The sequence below is a fragment of the Tamandua tetradactyla genome, chromosome 23 (assembly GCF_023851605.1).
Source record: "Tamandua tetradactyla isolate mTamTet1 chromosome 23, mTamTet1.pri, whole genome shotgun sequence".
NCBI classification, from domain to species: domain Eukaryota; kingdom Metazoa; phylum Chordata; class Mammalia; order Pilosa; family Myrmecophagidae; genus Tamandua; species Tamandua tetradactyla.
Genome location: NC_135349.1, coordinates 4,199,771 through 4,216,006, shown reverse-complemented (window position 1 = coordinate 4,216,006; position 16,236 = coordinate 4,199,771). Strand labels below are relative to the sequence as shown.

Sequence of the window (16,236 nt, the reverse complement as noted above, 5' to 3'; positions counted from 1 at the left end):
CAAATGGGGAAGCAGAATACTTCCTCCTTTTCCCCCACTCCCCCCAGGGGACTTTGCAAATACTTCTTTATTCACTGCCCATATCTCTCTGGGGTTTATCGGGGCATCACTCAGACCTGGACAAACAAATGAAATCTCATGCCCGATTGAAGATTCCATGTACTTATGGTGTTCAACTAAACTGACCATACAAGGTAAATTATGTGATGCACAACCCAAAATATAAATTTTGCACCAAATAAACATTTCTCCCCTTGGTCTCACACAGAAGTTGAAGTTTTAAAACAGGGACCATATCATCCTTTACCTTAGTCCTGTCCGGATCAGCTTCTTTCATATCTCTAGTCAGAGTCTGGTCTGTTTTCAACTTTTTAAACAGTTCCTATATCGGATATTGCTGAGTTTCATAGCTTCAGAGCTCAGTCTGAATCTCAGGTGTCACATAAATACCCAAAGTTTCTGGAGCAACCAGGATACGCCAAGCAGTTCAGTATCTCAGAATTTAGAAATAACAGTTGTGAATATATGGGACTGATGTGAAAGCTTATGATCTAGGACACTTCACAACAGCCTCCAGCCTGACAACCCATGCTCTCCACTTCATTTCACTGGGTTTTTATATTTATATATGTAGTCCGTATGAGTGAGGCATGGTAATATTTGTCTTTTTGTTCCTGACATTTCAGTCAGCATACAGTCCTTGAGGTTCGTGCACCTACTTGCATGCCTCACGGTGTCATTCTGTATATGTCACAGCCCCCTCCATCCCTCAGTCGTTGTCCCTTAGGCCGTCTCCATCCACCGTGAATTGCCAGCATTGCCGCCAAGGATGCCAGTGTGCAAATGTCCATTTGTGTGCCACTCTCAGAACTCCAGGTGTACACTGAGCAGTGGGGTTGCAGGATCCTGTGGCAACCCCACCCTTAGCCTCCCACGAAGCCACCACACTGGCCTCCAAGGGCTGCACCTCTCAGCTTCCCTACCGACAGTGAACAGGTACAGCTCTTTCTCCACCTTTTCTCTAGCACTTGTTTCTCTCTGTTCATTTTTGAGCAGTTTTCTTCACACATCATACAATCCAACGTAAGTATACAGACATGCCTTTACCATCATAATCTATATGAAAACATTTCCTTTTCTTCCAGAAAGAATCCATACCTGTCCCCCATGCCTCCCGCCTGCTGACATGTGGTTTTGGCATAATGCCTTTGCTACATTCAGTGGAAGCATAGTACAGCGTTACTGTCAGCGATGGACCTGAGTTTGCATTGATTGTATTTTTTTCTGTATACCATCCCATTTTCAACACCTTGCAGTGTTGACTCATTTGTTCTCCCTCATGCAAAGACTTTTTTAATTTGTACATTTAATCACCATCATTGTCCACCCTAGGCATTCCTATGTTATGTTTTCTCAGTCTTTATCCTCGATCTTTCCTTTTGGTGTCATACGTGCCCCAGCCCTTGTCCTTCAGTCGTACTCACATCCAGCGTCATTCATTATACTTACATTACTGTGCCATAATCAGGCAGTCTTGTGCTATATTTCTCAAGTTTTACACTCAGTCCTGTTGCACAATCTGTATTCCTTCAGCACCAGATGCCCAATCTCTACCCTATTTCTATCTCTTGATGACCTCTGTTCTTAACTTCAACTCTCAAAATTCACTCATTAATATTAGTGACACCATACAGTATTTATCCATTTATTTCTGGCTAATCTCACTCAGCATAATGCCCTCAGGGTCCATCCATGTTGTTACATACTTCAAGACTTTATTCTGTCTTTCGGCTGCATAATATTCCATCGTCTGTATATACCACAGCTTGTTCAGCCACTCGTCTGCTGATGGACATTTTGTCTGTTTCCATCTCTTGGCAATTGTAAATAATGCTACTGTAAACATTGGTGTGCAAATGTCCGTTTGTGTCCTTGCCCTCATGTCCTCTGAGTAGATGCCTAGCAATGGTATTGCCGGGTCATATGGTAATTCTATACTTAGCTTCCTGAGGAACCGCCAAACTGCCTTCCAGAGCAGTTATACCATTTGACATTCCCACCAACAGTGGACAAGTGCTCCCCTTTCTTTACATCCTCTCCAGCACTTGTTGTTTTCTTTCTTTTTTTTTTTTAATTTTTGGATAATTGGCCATTGAATTTTACTAAACGCGTTTTCTGTATCTGCGTTTGTCCTCTGGTTTTCCCCCTTTAATCTGTTGATGTCCTACATTGGGGGGTTTCCTTCCTGCATTCCTGGGATTTTTCAACCTGTTTTACTTAGGATTTTCCCGGCTGCATTCGTAGGTGAAACTGGTCTGTGCATTTGTTGTTTGTATTTGCCTTGTCTGGTCACCACTGCCAGGCTGTGTGGGGTGATGGATGCCCTGCTTCTGGGTTCTGTGCCCTGCTGCAGTTTGTAGGGGCTTGGGTGCTGGTTGCTGGGTGCTAAGCACTGGGCTGTGGGTGCCGGGCCCTGGGTGCTGGGCTGTGGGCTGTGGGCTGTGGGCACTGGGCCCCGGACTCTGGGCTGTGGGTGCTGGGCCCTGGGCTGTGAGCTGTGGGCACCGGGCCCCGGGCCCCGGGTTCTGAGCTGTGGGTGCCGGGCCCCGGGTTCTGGGCTATGGGCGCCGGACCCCGGGTTCTGGGCTGTGGGCGCCGGCCTCTGGGCTCTGGGCTGTGGGCGCCGGGCTCTGGGCTCTGGGCTGTGGGTGCCGGGCCCTGGGCTCTGGGCTGTGGGTGCCGGGCTCTGGGCTGTGGGCGCCGGGCTCTGGGCCCTGGGCTCTGGGCTCTGGGCGCCAGGCTCTGGGCTCTGGGCTGTGGGTGCCGGGCTCTGGGCTCTGGGCTCTGGGCTCTGGGCTGTGGGCTGTGGGCGCCGGGCTCTGGGCTCTGGGCTGTGGGTGCCGGGCCCCGGGCTCTGGGCTCTGGGCTGTGGGTGCCGGGCCCCGGGCTGTGGGCTGTGGGCCCCGGGCTCTGGGCTCTGGGCACTGGGCTGTGGGTGCCGGGCCCCGGGCACTGGGCTGTGGGTGCTGGGCCCCGGGCTCTGGGCTGTGGGTGCCGGGCTCCGGGCACTGGGCTGTGGGTGCCGGGCTCCGGGCACTGGGCTGTGGGTGCCGGGCCCCGGGCTCTGGGCTGTGGGTGCCGGGCTCTGGGCTCTGGGCTGTGGGTGCTGGGCTCTGGGCACTGGGCTGTGGGTGCCGGGCTCTGGGCACTGGGCTGTGGGTGCCGGGCCCCGGGTTCTGGGCTGTGGGTGCTGGGCAAAACTGTTCATTATACACTCATGATCTTTTAATCTCTAATATGTTTGTAGTCATCCCTCTCTAATTCCTGTCGTGTTTATGTCTTCTCTCTTCGCCCACCTTTGACTTATCTTCTCAGCAATGTGTCTATTTTGTTAACTTTCAAAGAACTGATTTTATTATTTCGGTTCATTCTTTCTTTGATTCGTGTTCCTTAACTCTTTATTAGGCCCTTATTCTTGCAACTTTTGTGTTGTAATTTCTTCCCTGATTCATGAATTACTTTGAAGTTTTTTTTTAATTTCTGCATGTGCTTTTCTGCTGTATTTTCAGTTACTTTTGGCTTCATGTTATGAGAGGTTATGGTTTTTAAGGTTCCGACTTTGCCATTTGTTAAGAATGCCTTTATTGGCAGCTGGTGGTCAAATCTGTAAAGATTCTGAGTCTACTTAAAAACTACTCAGTTTCTGTTTTTTGCAGAGTTAAGTATATGTGTATTAGATCAGGTTTATTTATTGTTTGTCTATTTTGCTCTGCCACATCTTCATTAATTTTTTCTTGTCAGATAAAGCTCTTTGATTCTAGGAGAAATATGTTACCATTTCCCACTTGTTTGTGGATTTGAAAGTGTATTTTTAAAATTTATCAGTTTTGTTTAATTTGTGTTAATACTTTGTAATCAGGTTTGCACAGCTGTTAGGTTGTTTTGAATTGTTCTTTTTAAACTAATGTCCCTCTTGATCCTAATATTTTCTACTGCCTTAAGATTTTTTCTTTCTCTCATGTTGTATTACATCATCTCGTTTGCCTGGAGAATATTTTTTATGCCTTTACTTTCAATCTCTCTGTGTCCTGTTGTTTTATTTCTATGGAAACACTTGCTTACCCAACCTGCATGTCTTGGTGTTTCAGTGAATCTATTTAATCCATTTCCATTGCAGGCTCAGGCCCCTGTCCCCGGCACCGCTGGCCCCCTCTGCCCCCGGGAGGGAGGGGTGGCAGCCCGGCCGCTGCTGGTTTTCACTGCTAAGTGGGTCGCTGCTGCTGATCTCGCGGAGCCAAGACTTGGGTTCCCTTCTGTGACCTCTTGGGATGGGTTGGGTTACGCCTGTCCCTGCCCCAGGCAGATCCTGACAAAGGACTCACTTGGTCCTTGCGAACCTAACTCTGTTTTGCTTTCGACACACGTGGCCCTTCTCGATTTCACCCAGCACCTCCGTGGAAAACCAACCAGAGTCACGGACCTGGTTTGGCGTCAGGCCGGGAGGCCGGAACCCTGCCCTTGCGAGTGCTTGTGGGACAGGAGGCCTTGGGGAACAGGGGACCGGGGGGGACAGGGGCATCAGAACAGGGGGCCAGGGGGCCCTGGGAACCATGTGTGGGTGACCCCCTCCCTGGCATCCCCCTCCCTTGCGCTCACCCCATGCCCTCCCCCCACAGCAGTCCTCCGGGGCCCTCCTGGGCCTCTGCGCAGGCTGCCCCCAGGCCTGGGTGGCAGGGCTGAGCTTAGCAGAGGAGCTGCTGCCTGAATCTGTCACCCAGAGCCATGAGGGCGGTGGGTCACCCAGAGCCATGAGGGCGGTGGGTCCCCCTTGGGCAGCTTGGCCTGACTGATGGGGCTGGCTGCTGGGGTGCGCGTAAATGGGTCTCCCCCTAGTGCTGTCTGGATGTCCGTCCCCTGGAATGACAGGGCAAGCGCTTGGCTCCTGTGTCCGTCCGTCCCCAGAGGCTGCCCGTGAGGGCTCGGGGTGAGGTGTCCTGTCCCGAAAGCAGGACAGGGGTGCCTGGTGTGCGTTTTGAAAGGAGGACTCGCCGGGACCTCCCACAGGCTCTCTCAGATGGAGGTTCGTGTCCCCGGAGCAGTGCCATGGGCCTGTCCCACGTCCTGTCCCCACGTCCTGTCCCCACGGGCCTGTCCCCAGGCCTGTCCCCATGGCCTGTCCCCACGACCTCTCCCCACGACCTCACCCCACGACCTCTCCCCACGGCCTGTCCCCACGGCCTGTCCCCACGGGCCTGTCCCCATGGCCTGTCCCCACGACCTCTCCCCACGGCCTGTCCCCATGGGCCTGTCCCCACGACCTGTCCGCATGGCCTGTCCTGGGAGGAGGTCCAGGTGTGTGCTGGGGGTGCTGCTGCCAGGGGCACCCAGCCGCCTCCCCTGTGCCAGGTGGGGTTCCCCAGGCCACCCGCAGGGGGCCAGGAGGTTGGAGCCCTGGGCCACCCATCACCCAGGGTCTCTGTGCCAGAATGGATGGTTCAGTGGCCACGGGGGACGCCTGCCCTCTCTGTCCCTTGTCAGAGCCACCCCGCCCCTGCCCCGTGGCCATCCTGGGGTTTTCTGCCACTCTCCTCTGAACAGCGTGCTGGGCTGCCTCTTGGCCGCCTCCTTAGACCTTCTCCTTGCCGTCCTGCCGTCTTGCCGTAAGAAGGGTGTGCTCGGCCCTCTGGCCCCCCCCAGCAGCTGCAGTGCCTTTTAAACACTTTTAAACACTGCTTGTTCTAACAGTGGTGTCCTGTCATCACACGCGTGTGTACTCACTATTGCAGTGACCATGGCACTGGGACGACCTGAGTGCAAGGGGAAAGATGACTGCAGTGCGAGTGTACCCCTTTACTGGGTGGTCTTTTACGGGGTGACCGCTTTATAGGGTGCTGGCGTGGGCCCTGGTGGTGCCTCTGTGTCTTGGGCAGGCGCCAGGAGTTGGGTTTGGCCTGGCTTTGCCAAATCCGTGTCCTGATAACCCTGCGACCCCCAGTACTGGCAGCAGTGTGTGTGTCCCCCCACTGACGGGCCTGCCCCCCCCCCGCTGATAGGCCTGTGCCCCCGCCGACGTCCCCCCCGCTGACGGGCCTGCCCCCCCCACCACTGACGGGCCTGCCCCCCCGCTGATGGGCCTGTGCCCCCGCCGACGTCCCCCCCACTGACAGGCCTGCCCCCCCCCGCTGACGGGCCTGCCCCCCGCACCGTGGACGGGCCTCCCCCCCCCCCCACTGACAGGCCTGCCCCCCCCCGCTGACGGGCCTGCCCCCCACACCGCGGACGGGCCTCCCCCCCCCCACTGATGGGCCTGCCCCCCCCGATGGGCCTGCCCCCCCCACCACTGATGGGCCTGCCCCCCCTGCTGATGGGCCTGTGCCCTCGCCAACGTCTCCCCCACTGACAGGCCTCCCCCCCCGCTGACGGGCCTGCCCCCCCCCCCCCCCCGCTGACAGGCCTCCCTCCCCCCACTGACGGGCCTGCCCCCCCCGCTGACCACGCCCTGCCTCCCTGTGGCAGCCAGGAGCCCCTGTGCGCGTCCAGCCTGTGCGTGGCGGACCTGGGCCCGGACCTGCAGCACGTCCTGCTGTGGATGGCCAACGCCGTGGAGCTGCTCTACTTCGCCCAGCAGCAGAGCCCGCGTGAGCTGCGGCGTCTGGAGGAGGAGCTGGACGCCCGAGGTGGGGCCGCCCCGCCTCGCGGGCTTTGGGGTGTGGCGGCTGCTGGGCGGGATGCGGGGGTCCTCAGCTGGGCACGCGCCCGCCCTGGAGGCAGCGCCCCGATACCTGTGCCAGAGCTGGGGCTGGTGCAGCCCCTCGGACCCGGCCCTATCATGTCCCATGTTGGCCGCTTCCCCACCGTGCCTCTGAGGTGTGGTGCTGTGCCTGCCTGCAGTCGTTCCCCCGGGAAGGTGGGGGGTCTGCGGGATGCGCCCCTGGTGAGGGCACCCCTGCTCCAGGGTTTGCTCTGTCCCATCCGCCCCCCACCCCCCACTGCCTTTACCCCATCGCTTCAGGCTCTGCCAAGCTTGGAAAGTTCTGGAAGGAAAGGGTGGCTGTGGCTGGCTGGGGAGCAACCCTGGGCTGCTCTGGGAAGGGCCTCTGCCCCCCTAGGCCTGGGTCACCCAAGCTCCTCGATGGCCCTCTCCTGGGAGCTGACGTGGCCGTGGGCTAGCACTCCCTTCCTGCGAGCTCACACGGGAGCCTGGGCGCCGAGGTCCTGGCACTCTGCCACACGGCGTGGGGGTCCCAGCAGGACCTTGGCCCCTGATTCGAGCAGGCCCTTGGCAGGGCTGGGGCTGAGCTCAGCTGGCGGTGCCCCGAGCCCCTGACGCAGAAGCACCATGGCACAAAACAAAGACCTCAGCGGGCCTGGCCCAGTCCCTCACCATCCCCCAGGGGCTCCCCGCTTCCTTCTCACCTGGCGGCAACAGGGGCCTCCCCACCGCCCCTGGAGACCCTGGCCCCTCGTGCCAGCACTCACCCCCACTGACACCCTGAAGTGGGCTTGGTGACCATACATCTTGTAGGGGTGCCGTAACCCCCGGCTGCGGGTGGGGGGCTGTAGGGGCCGGGGTCATGCTGGCACGTCTCCTGGTGAACATGGCCCTGTGGAAGGAGGTGGGTGCCAGGGCTGGCTGGCCAGTGTCCTTGGCCCCTTTCACTCAGCGCCCGTAGGCTCTGGGGTGCCTTGTTGCCTGAAGGCTACAGTGGGACCCTGTGCGGCCCGGGTGCCCCTCCCTTCCCCACTCCTGTGGTGTCCCCTGCGCCCTCAGCCTGCCTGGGGAGGCCCCTGGTTCTGAGCACCACTGCAGCTTGTGGCTGTTTGAGCCACAGCACGGTCTCCGTGCAGTCCCCAGCTGGGCGGTGAGAGGAGGGGCCTGGGGGATTCTGGTCTCCTCTTAGCAAATTGAAAGCCTCACGGCTGGGGGTCCCGTGGGGGCCGGGTGGGAATCCGCTGAGGGCTCGGTGCTGTGAGATGTACCCCTGTGCCCGCGAGGGCCTGGTGCCACGGCTCCAGGGAGCTGGCATTGGCGTGCTTTGCCCCTAGGTGCTGAGGGGTCGCTGTTGTCCTGCGCCCTCGCGGCCAGCGAGGAGGCCGTGGCGCTGCTGGAGGAGACGGTGCTGTACGCCTTCCAGCAGTGCGTCTACTACATCTCCAAGGTAGGCGGCGCCCAGCCGGCAGCAGGCCTGGGGGTCTGGCAGCTGAGACTTCCTGCAGTGCACCCCTACTCCCACCCTCATCCTCACTCGGCTCCTGCCCGCAGTGCTGCGGAGGGTCCTGGGAGGGCGCGAGGGCCAGGCCGGGCCACCCGGCGAGCTGTTTCGGTCAGGGCCGCGGCCTAGCCTGGGTAGGCTCTTTCTGTTCCTCGGGCTCTGAGCCGCCTCTCCCAAGCCGGTCCCTGGGATAGCAGCTCCAGGGAGGACACTCCGGCCGGGGAAGTGGGTTCTGGCAGTGTTCCCGCTGCAGGCTCACTGTCCTGACCCGGCTGGGGGCTGTGAGCCTGGGCCATCACCCCGCAGGGACTCTCAGGCTTGGGCCTGGCCCCCGTTCCCCTGTCCCCGCCGAGCCTTGGGCTCCACCTGCAAGCCAGGTGTGTCCCCAGCAGGAGGCTGGGCTCGGCCTGGACCCACCTTCCTGGAGCTGTTCCCATGCCAGGTGGGACCCTGGCAGCCACTCTGTTCCGGGGAAGGTGCCCACCCCCAGCGTGGCACCGCCTTCCATGGGGGCAGCCAGGGCAGGTCCCAGGGACACTTGTGAAGATGGGTCAGACTTCACACCACAACTGGGCAGAAGCCTGGAGGTCCCCTGCACCCCTGAGCAGGGGGAAGGGAACCGGGGGTGCCTGGCTCTAGAGAAGGGGTTCCTGGCGCAGCTGCTCCCATGCCCCCCACCTCGTGGGCACTTGGCCAGGGAAGTTCAGCCGGGCTGTGTTGTCAGCAACTCCCAGGGCAGGCCTGCAGACAGGGCTCCCACAACCTGAGGGCACTGGGGGGTTAAAGAGGCTGGACTGCAGTTGGAACCCAAGCTGGGGTCTGTGCAGGCACGGGGCCTGGAGGGACCCCGGGGGACATGTGCATGTGCACCATGGGTTGCCAACAGTCTTGGTGGAGCTGGGGCCACTGACCCAGCAACAGGGAGGGCATCACGGCTGTAGCCGTGGCCCAGGCCCCCTGCCCCCCTCTGCCCCCCTTCACACCCCAGCACTTCCAGGGTGGGGGCAGACGGGGAGCAGAGACCAGCTGCGCTCCAGACAGCCAGGGCCCGGGCAAATGAAAGAACAGGGGGTGGAGGACTTGAGTGCTTGTGCGAGGGGTTTGTCATTGGCTTGGTTTTTGTAACAGAAGTTGAGTGGGAGCCCCAGGATTCAGCCCAAGGTTTGTGGGGGGGGGGCTACTCCCCAGCAAGAATGAGGAGAGTTCACACCTGGTGCTTTTGGGGGCCTTGACTGGAGAAAAAGAACAGACTCCCCTGTTTATTCGTGCTGAGTTCAGGCTGTTGAGTAAACAGCCTTGTGGTTGAGTGATCCTTGCTGCCTGCAGCCTTGTGTTGAGAAGATTCTGAGGCTGTGTCTTGGCCATATAGAAAAGTGCATCCGCTTGTGTGCATCTGCCCTGGGAGCCCGGGGGAGCTGCTTGTCCCGGCCACCAGACCGTCCTGGAGAGGCCTCCTTTCTTCGTTGATGCCCAGTGACCTTAGAAGGTGTAGGGGCCTGTCATTATGCCAGGAATGGAAACCCTTGAGTGGCTCAAAGTAGGTGCCCCTGGGCTCCTTGGTTGTGGCGCTCAGTTCTGCATAAGGGCAGCCTGGCTGCCTCGGACTCTTTTCCTCTCCAGGAAAGTGTCCTTGTCACATGCCCATGGGGAGCTTCCCTGCCTTTGCTAGAATCCCGTTCTGCAGAGGGCCCCTCGGACAACATCTCCCAGCGTCACCTCTGCCCTCCCAGCAGGAGGCAGCCCCTGGTGCCCGCCACGGCCTGCTGTTAGGCTGAGCTGCCCTGCCCCACCCTGGGCTCCCTCTGTCCTGTTCAGCGATGGCCACCAGGCTGAGGCAGGACGTGCTGGGGGCAAGACAGCCACTGGGAACCGTGCATTGCCCTCTTTCTCCCAGGCCCTGTATGTCTGCCTCCCTGCCCTCCTGGAGTGCCCCCCGTTCCAGTCAGAGTCCCGGGAAAGCTGGAGCTGCATGCCCACCTTCCCTGAGGAGCTGCGCCGTGTCGTGGCTGAATTCCAGGCTGCCTTGGACCTGCTGCAGCGCTCGCAGCTGCACCCCGAGGTGGCCTCCCAGGTGCTCGCCTACCTGCTCTTCTTCTCGGGGACGCTGCTCTTCAACCAGCTCCTGGACAGGGGTGAGGCGGGACGGGGACCCGGCGGTCCTCGTACTCCCTGGGCTGCTCTGCCGTCCTGGAGACCTGGGCTTTGGGGAGTCTGGGGAGTGGGGTGCTAGTGGTGAGGGTGGGAGGTGGTGTAGGCCGAGGCCTAGTGGATGCAGGACAGGACATGGGGACACTTGGCTGTGGGGGTGGGGTGCTGGGCCTCCCTCCCCCACCCGTGGAGGTGCCCCGCTTCCCAGGGTGGCTGGGAGGGTTGAGTGGAGCCGGCGAAGCCAGCGACCCCATCCCCAGTGGGCCACTGGGGAGGTCTTCGAGTTGGAGCTGGGAGCGCTGGGACTGCCTGGGGCCGTCCTTGTGGGGGGCCTGTGAGTTGATGGAGGGCAGGCCCCCTGACCTTCACTCGGCCAGCATGGTCACCGCCACGCCTGCATCGTCCCCGCCGTGTGGGGGTTCTGCCCAGAAGTACCTCCCATTGTCACCCCTCCTGGCAGGGGTCCCCCTTGCTCGCACAGGGAAAGTGGGAGAGGAGGGCACTCCCGGCCAGAAGGCTGGGTGAGGGCCTTGTCCCCCGGGTGAGAGCCTTGTCCCCCTGTCGGGGAAGGGGTGCCTTCCTTTACAGCTCATCCTTGGAGGACTGCTCCAGCCTCTGGCTGGCGGTGCAGCCAGGAGTCAGTCCGGGCCTAGGGCGGCTCCTGCCAAGGGGGCACAGGAGTCATCTGGGGGGAGCTCGGGGTGGGGCGCGTGAGACCTGGGATCCCAGAACTGAGGTGGCTCCCCCCAGGGTGCTCGGGTGAGCTTGTGGGTGGAGGGATGGGTGGGGGCAGGAGGGCCTCAGTTGGCACCACCCCTCCCCAGGGCCCTCGCTGAGCTGCTTCCACTGGCCCCGAGGGGTGCAGGCCTGCGCCCGCCTGCAGCAGCTCCTGGAGTGGCTGAAGGGTGCTGGCCTTGGTGCTGCCGGCCAGCGGTTCTTCCAGAAGCTTTCCTGCACGCTCAACCTGCTGGCCACACCCAGGGCCCAGCTCGTCCAGGTAGGAGGGGTGCAGGGTGGATGGGGGGGTGCTGGTGCACTGGGTGGGGGTCCATGGGACTGTGGACAGACCTCAGGGCCCAGGGTGCTGGGCAGCTTGTCCCACGGTGGCGCCACCTGTGGGAGGGACAGCGGCCCCAGCGGCTCCTCCCTGGAACCTGCGCTGAGCCTACTGCAGGGGGCCCGCGGTGGGGTTGCGGGAGGGGCCTGGAGCTGGCTATCGGGTGGCGCGACCTGGGCACGTGGGGCCTGAGCTGAAGGTCAGAGGCATGGTGTCGGGGGAGGGGGGTGCTGATCATCTGATTTATGGGCAACGGGCTGAGCCCACCCAGCCAGGACATGACGGAGCCAGGGTCCCGGCCTGTCCCGGGAGCCACCGCCGCGCTCAGCGCATAGCAAGAACCCGCTTCATATCGGGGAATGTGTCTTACTGAGATGTCTTTAACATTATTTTTTCACTATAAAAACAAATATGGAAATACTCTAAGCAACAGTTCAGCATGGAAAATGGGGCGCCTGGGCTGGAACAGACACGTGGGAACACCACTGAGCAGCAGACAGTTCTCCCGTCTGGCCTGAGTGTGTGGAGACGGGGCGCCCGGGGCGGGGTGCTCAGCGCCCCACTGCTAGGCACTCACCACCCTCTGGGCTTGGCTCAGATGGTGTCTGACCACGAGGCGTGCACGGGCCCCCCCTGCGGTCCCACCAGGGCCCTGGACCTGCCGGGGCCCCCTCAAGGAGAGAAAAGCAGCGCCGCCTGGGAGGCCCAGGGCAGCCGGCCACACGGCGCTCTGAGCAGGGCAGTGGCCCAGGGGCCGCGAGGTTGTGGGTTCGCAGAGCACTTGTGCCTCACCTGACAGATGCCCCAGAAATGCCCAGACGTGCTGCTGGGCGGCGCCCCTGCCTCGGCTTCCAGGGCCGGGAGAAGCTGTGCTGGACCCCGAGGCTGTGCATCGGCTTCCCCCGCGGAGGGCCAGGCCGCCCTCGGAGGTCCCCTGGAGACATGACCCTCGGAAGGCTGGTCACGGGGTACCCATGGCTGTCTCCGTGGAGACAGAGATCAGCGTCCAGGACGTGCGGGAGGGACCCTCGGGCACAGCAGGCCATTTTGGCCTGGCAGGGCGTGACGGCCCCTTTCACCCATGGCCCACAGGGGTTATGTGGAGCATTTAGTGGCTGGGGGTGCAGGCTGGGGCGCCAGGCCCGTGGCGGGGAGAGTCTCGGCGCAGAGCCCTGGGCTGCGTCCACGCAGGAGGGGCTGAGCTGGTGGCCTGAGAGGTCAAGCCCGGGTCACTAAGCACAAGGCGGCTGAGATGGCGTCGGCCTCAGGACCCGTATCCCTGACTGCAGTGACGGATGGCTTCATAGTATCGCCAGGGGGCAGGTTTCAGGACGCCGAGCGCGGTGGCCCAGGGGGTGTCATTAGAGGTGCCCTAACTGCTGAGCATGTGCAGGCTGTGACGCGCTTCGGGAACGGCGGCCTTCCCACGGTGGCGGGCGCGACCTTTGGCATCACGAGGAGGCGACTTGTGGGTCACAGTCTAGCCACTGTGCGCCAGGTGGGCACCGGGGTTGGCTCCAGCTCCGCCTGGGAGGTGGCTGTGCTGCCTCGAGTCCCTCCGTGAGCCAGCGTGAGGGCTGTCCCTGTGCCCACGGGATCTTAGGCTGAGATTCAGGAGGAGGAGCCGTCAGGGGTCTGGCACACGGTGAGGGCCACATGGTGACACAGCCGCTGGCGGAGACCAGGAAGCTGAGTGACGGACCAGGAATCTCAGGTGTTTCCCCGTGATGGCTCTAATGTGCTGGAAAGTAAAGAGAACAGTCTGTGGCGGGTGGGAACCTCCATCATTTGTTAAGCTCTAACTTCTTGGTTACAAAACGATCAAAGGTCTCCTGAGGCAGGTGCCCGGAAGCGCAGGGCCTGACCCGCTGGCGGCCAGCGGGGGACGCAGGGTGGGGCACGGGGAGGTGCAGTGGCCGAGAAGGGCCACCCGCGCCAGCGTGGCGAGCGTGTGGGAGCGGCCGGAGAGGAGCCCGGCGAGCTGCGGAGGTGACGCTGGGTGGCGCTGGGCCACTGGCCGCCGCACGGCGGGGTGAAGTGGTTTCCAGCCTCTGCCCAGCTGCCCGCCGGGGTGAAGGCAGAAGGAAGACAGCTTCCAAGACGCAGAGTCAGCACGTGCGCTCCCATGCCCCCGTCCCCAGGAAACCGCTGAAGATGTTTCACCAAAGTGAGGGACAGACCCAAAGAGAAGAAATAGGTTCCAGAAAACAGGAACCAACGAGAAGAAAGGAGAAGACGGTCCAGAATTTTGGCAGAGGAGGGCTGAGGGTGACTGCAGGGGTCAGGCCGAGGAGGTGCCTGGTGTGGGGGTTTTGGGGGGAGGCGGTGTCCAGTGTGGGGTGTTGGATAGAGGCGGCGCCCAGATCCCTGGGCTGGCAGGTGTCGCCGTGGAGTGCGCCTGCATCTGAACATGGGGGAGCAGAGTCTGGGGTTCAGTTAGTGCTGGACTTGGAAGACTCCTGTAGTCCATCAGGTACTGGGACCCTTAAAAAGGCTGCAGGAGAAGCCGTGCTGCTCTTGGGCTGGACGCCGGGGCCTGTGGAGAGGCGGGTCGGGAGCTGCCGGGGATACAGGACAGCAGAGCGAGGTGGCAGGCAGAGGCCGCTGCCGGGAGCAGGGACAGCGGGCGCGGTAGCACCAGGGCAGCTGTGCTGGGCTCGGCTCACTGCCTGCTACCTCAGCCCCCATGCCCCGGCCATAGGGGTCTTGCTGCCAGCCCACTGGTTCCGGGCACGGCAGCTGTGCCCAGCGGGTGATGTGCCGTCTGCGTCTTTGGAGGGACAGAAGCAGTCTGCTTGAATTTAGCCAACATCTGCTCCGTGTCTTGTGGGAGATGCGCCCCACCCTAGGTGGTCAGGGCCGTGCCTTGATGGGCTTCCCGGTTCCTTTACCTGTAGCGGGGGCAGGAGTGGGTTCTCCCTGAGGGGCTGCTCTCGGGGCCCTCAGCTGGGTGCAGGCGCACAGGCCCGGGAGCCCCCCACTGAGAGGCCCTCTCGTCGCTCAGATGCCCTGGGCCACCCTGCGGACCCAGTTCCCAGCCCTGAGCCCGGCGCAGCTGCACCGGCTGCTGACACAGTGCCAGCTGGCCTCCGCCATGGGCCCCGTGAGCGCCTGGGAGCCGGGGGCCCACGATGGCCCCGACGCCTTCACAGCAGGTAGCCCCCCCAAGGTGGGCAGAAGTGGCCCAGGGTGACCCCCGGGTGCTCCCCAGAGGGTGGCGGGGGCTCCCCCGAGGGCCCCACGGGTGTGGCCGCCTGCCGCAGCCCCCGCCCCACCCCACAGAGGCTGTCCTGGAGTCGTACGAGAACCCGCCTCCCATCGTCCTGCCGAGCGAGGGCTTCCAGGTGGAGCTGGAGGCGGACCGGGTGGACGGCGGCCTCTACCAGCACCTGCTCTACGTCCGCCACTTCCTGTGCAGCCTGCAGGGGCGTCGCCCTGACGGCCTGCAGGTACCAGGGCTCTGGAGGGGGCTTCCTCACCCCAGGTTGAGGGGACGGTGCCCCAGGCAGGACCCCGGGCTCCAGCCTGCCGTTCCTCAAGACAAGGTCCTGGGTGCGGATTCGGCTGGGGCTGAGCTCTCCAGGGGGGGCGAAGGGTGCTTGTTTGCTGCTTCTACATCCGAGACTCTAAAGATAGATTTCCTCAGATTTCTCACCCGAGAGCTCTGTAACCCGAAAGGGCAAAGGCTCAAGGCACGTTAGCACATGTCTAGGACAGAAGGGCCCCAGGGTCCTCTGGTGACCACCGCTTGGGGCCCACTGCTCGGCCTGTGCCCAGGGCTTCCCGCCTCACCTGAAAGAAAAGCCCCAAGCCCTGGGCAGGTTGAGGGGGCGCCTGGGGCAGCTCAGCCTGGCGCCCATGCTAGGGAGGGGGAGGCATTAGGGAGGACCACAGGGCACCCCCTCCCAATACTTTGGGGGGCACTACCGGCTTTGTGAACTGGGGTCCAAAGAAGCCAGTGGCCCCAGGAGGGAGCAGGCACGTAACTTCGCACCTGCCGGGGCTTGGCCTGGGCAGAGGCGGGAAGCTGGCTGCTCCTGCACCGTGCTGCTTCCCCTGGGCCTCTGCTCCGTTGATGTGACACAGGCTGCCACCCCTGTGCAGTGCCGTGTCCTGGCTTCAGACCTGAAGGCTGCCCTTTCTGTCCTCAGGGTCCGGTCCGTGCCACCCCTGACGGCCAGCGCTGCTCCCTGGCTTCCAGGGACCCCGGGGACCTGCCAGACCTCAGGAGCAGGGGTACCCAAGAAGCCAGCCCCATGCATTCCCCACCTCCTGGCGGGGCTTCCCGGGCCCAGGGCCCCCCAGGAAGGCCGCTCGGCCGTGGGGGCTCCCAGGCAGGCGCTGTGCCCACAGACTCCTCGTGCCTCCTTACACCCCCTAGCACCCCACTCGGCCTTGAGCCTGGTGCCCAGGACTGGCCAGAGCCCAGCGGCCCCTGTGGGCGAACGCTCCCAGAGGGGCAGAGGAACGGACTCGGTGGCCCCTGGGGCAGGGCTCTGGAAGGTGAGACGCTCCCCCCACCCTCACCCCGCCCAGCAGGGTGGGAGGAAGCTCCCGGGAAGCCTGTTGCTCCTGTTGTGTCCTGCAGACCGTGGGCGTGGAGGGGCCAGCCCAGGCATCCCCACAGCGGAGGGTGGGGGGGGAGCAGGTGGGACTTGAGGAAAGCACCTGGCCAGGTGTGCTGGGGCGGTGGTGAGGAGGCTCTGGAGCAGTGGCCCTCCCAGCGGTGTGTGCCCAGAGCCCCCTTGGGAAGCATCGTAGAGGGGGGAGGAATGGGCTGGGACCTGCTTGGTCTGCTGGGCTGAGGAGTGGGGGTGG

General features: G+C 62.1%; 1 protein-coding gene across 3 annotated transcripts in view; it reads left to right on the top strand.

Moving 5' to 3' along the window:
• The window catches only part of RADIL (Rap associating with DIL domain), an 80,605-nt gene that overhangs the window by 63,541 nt on the left and 828 nt on the right, over nucleotides 1-16,236 (top strand). For all 3 annotated transcript variants that reach the window (XM_077140501.1, XM_077140500.1, XM_077140502.1), the window contains exons 6-12: nucleotides 6,517-6,677; nucleotides 8,047-8,159; nucleotides 10,108-10,345; nucleotides 11,186-11,358; nucleotides 14,423-14,573; nucleotides 14,701-14,867; nucleotides 15,570-15,921. In XM_077140501.1, coding sequence (XP_076996616.1) covers nucleotides 6,517-6,677; nucleotides 8,047-8,159; nucleotides 10,108-10,345; nucleotides 11,186-11,358; nucleotides 14,423-14,573; nucleotides 14,701-14,867; nucleotides 15,570-15,921 — 1,355 coding nt within the window. The remainder of the gene's footprint in view (nucleotides 1-6,516; nucleotides 6,678-8,046; nucleotides 8,160-10,107; nucleotides 10,346-11,185; nucleotides 11,359-14,422; nucleotides 14,574-14,700; nucleotides 14,868-15,569; nucleotides 15,922-16,236) is intronic.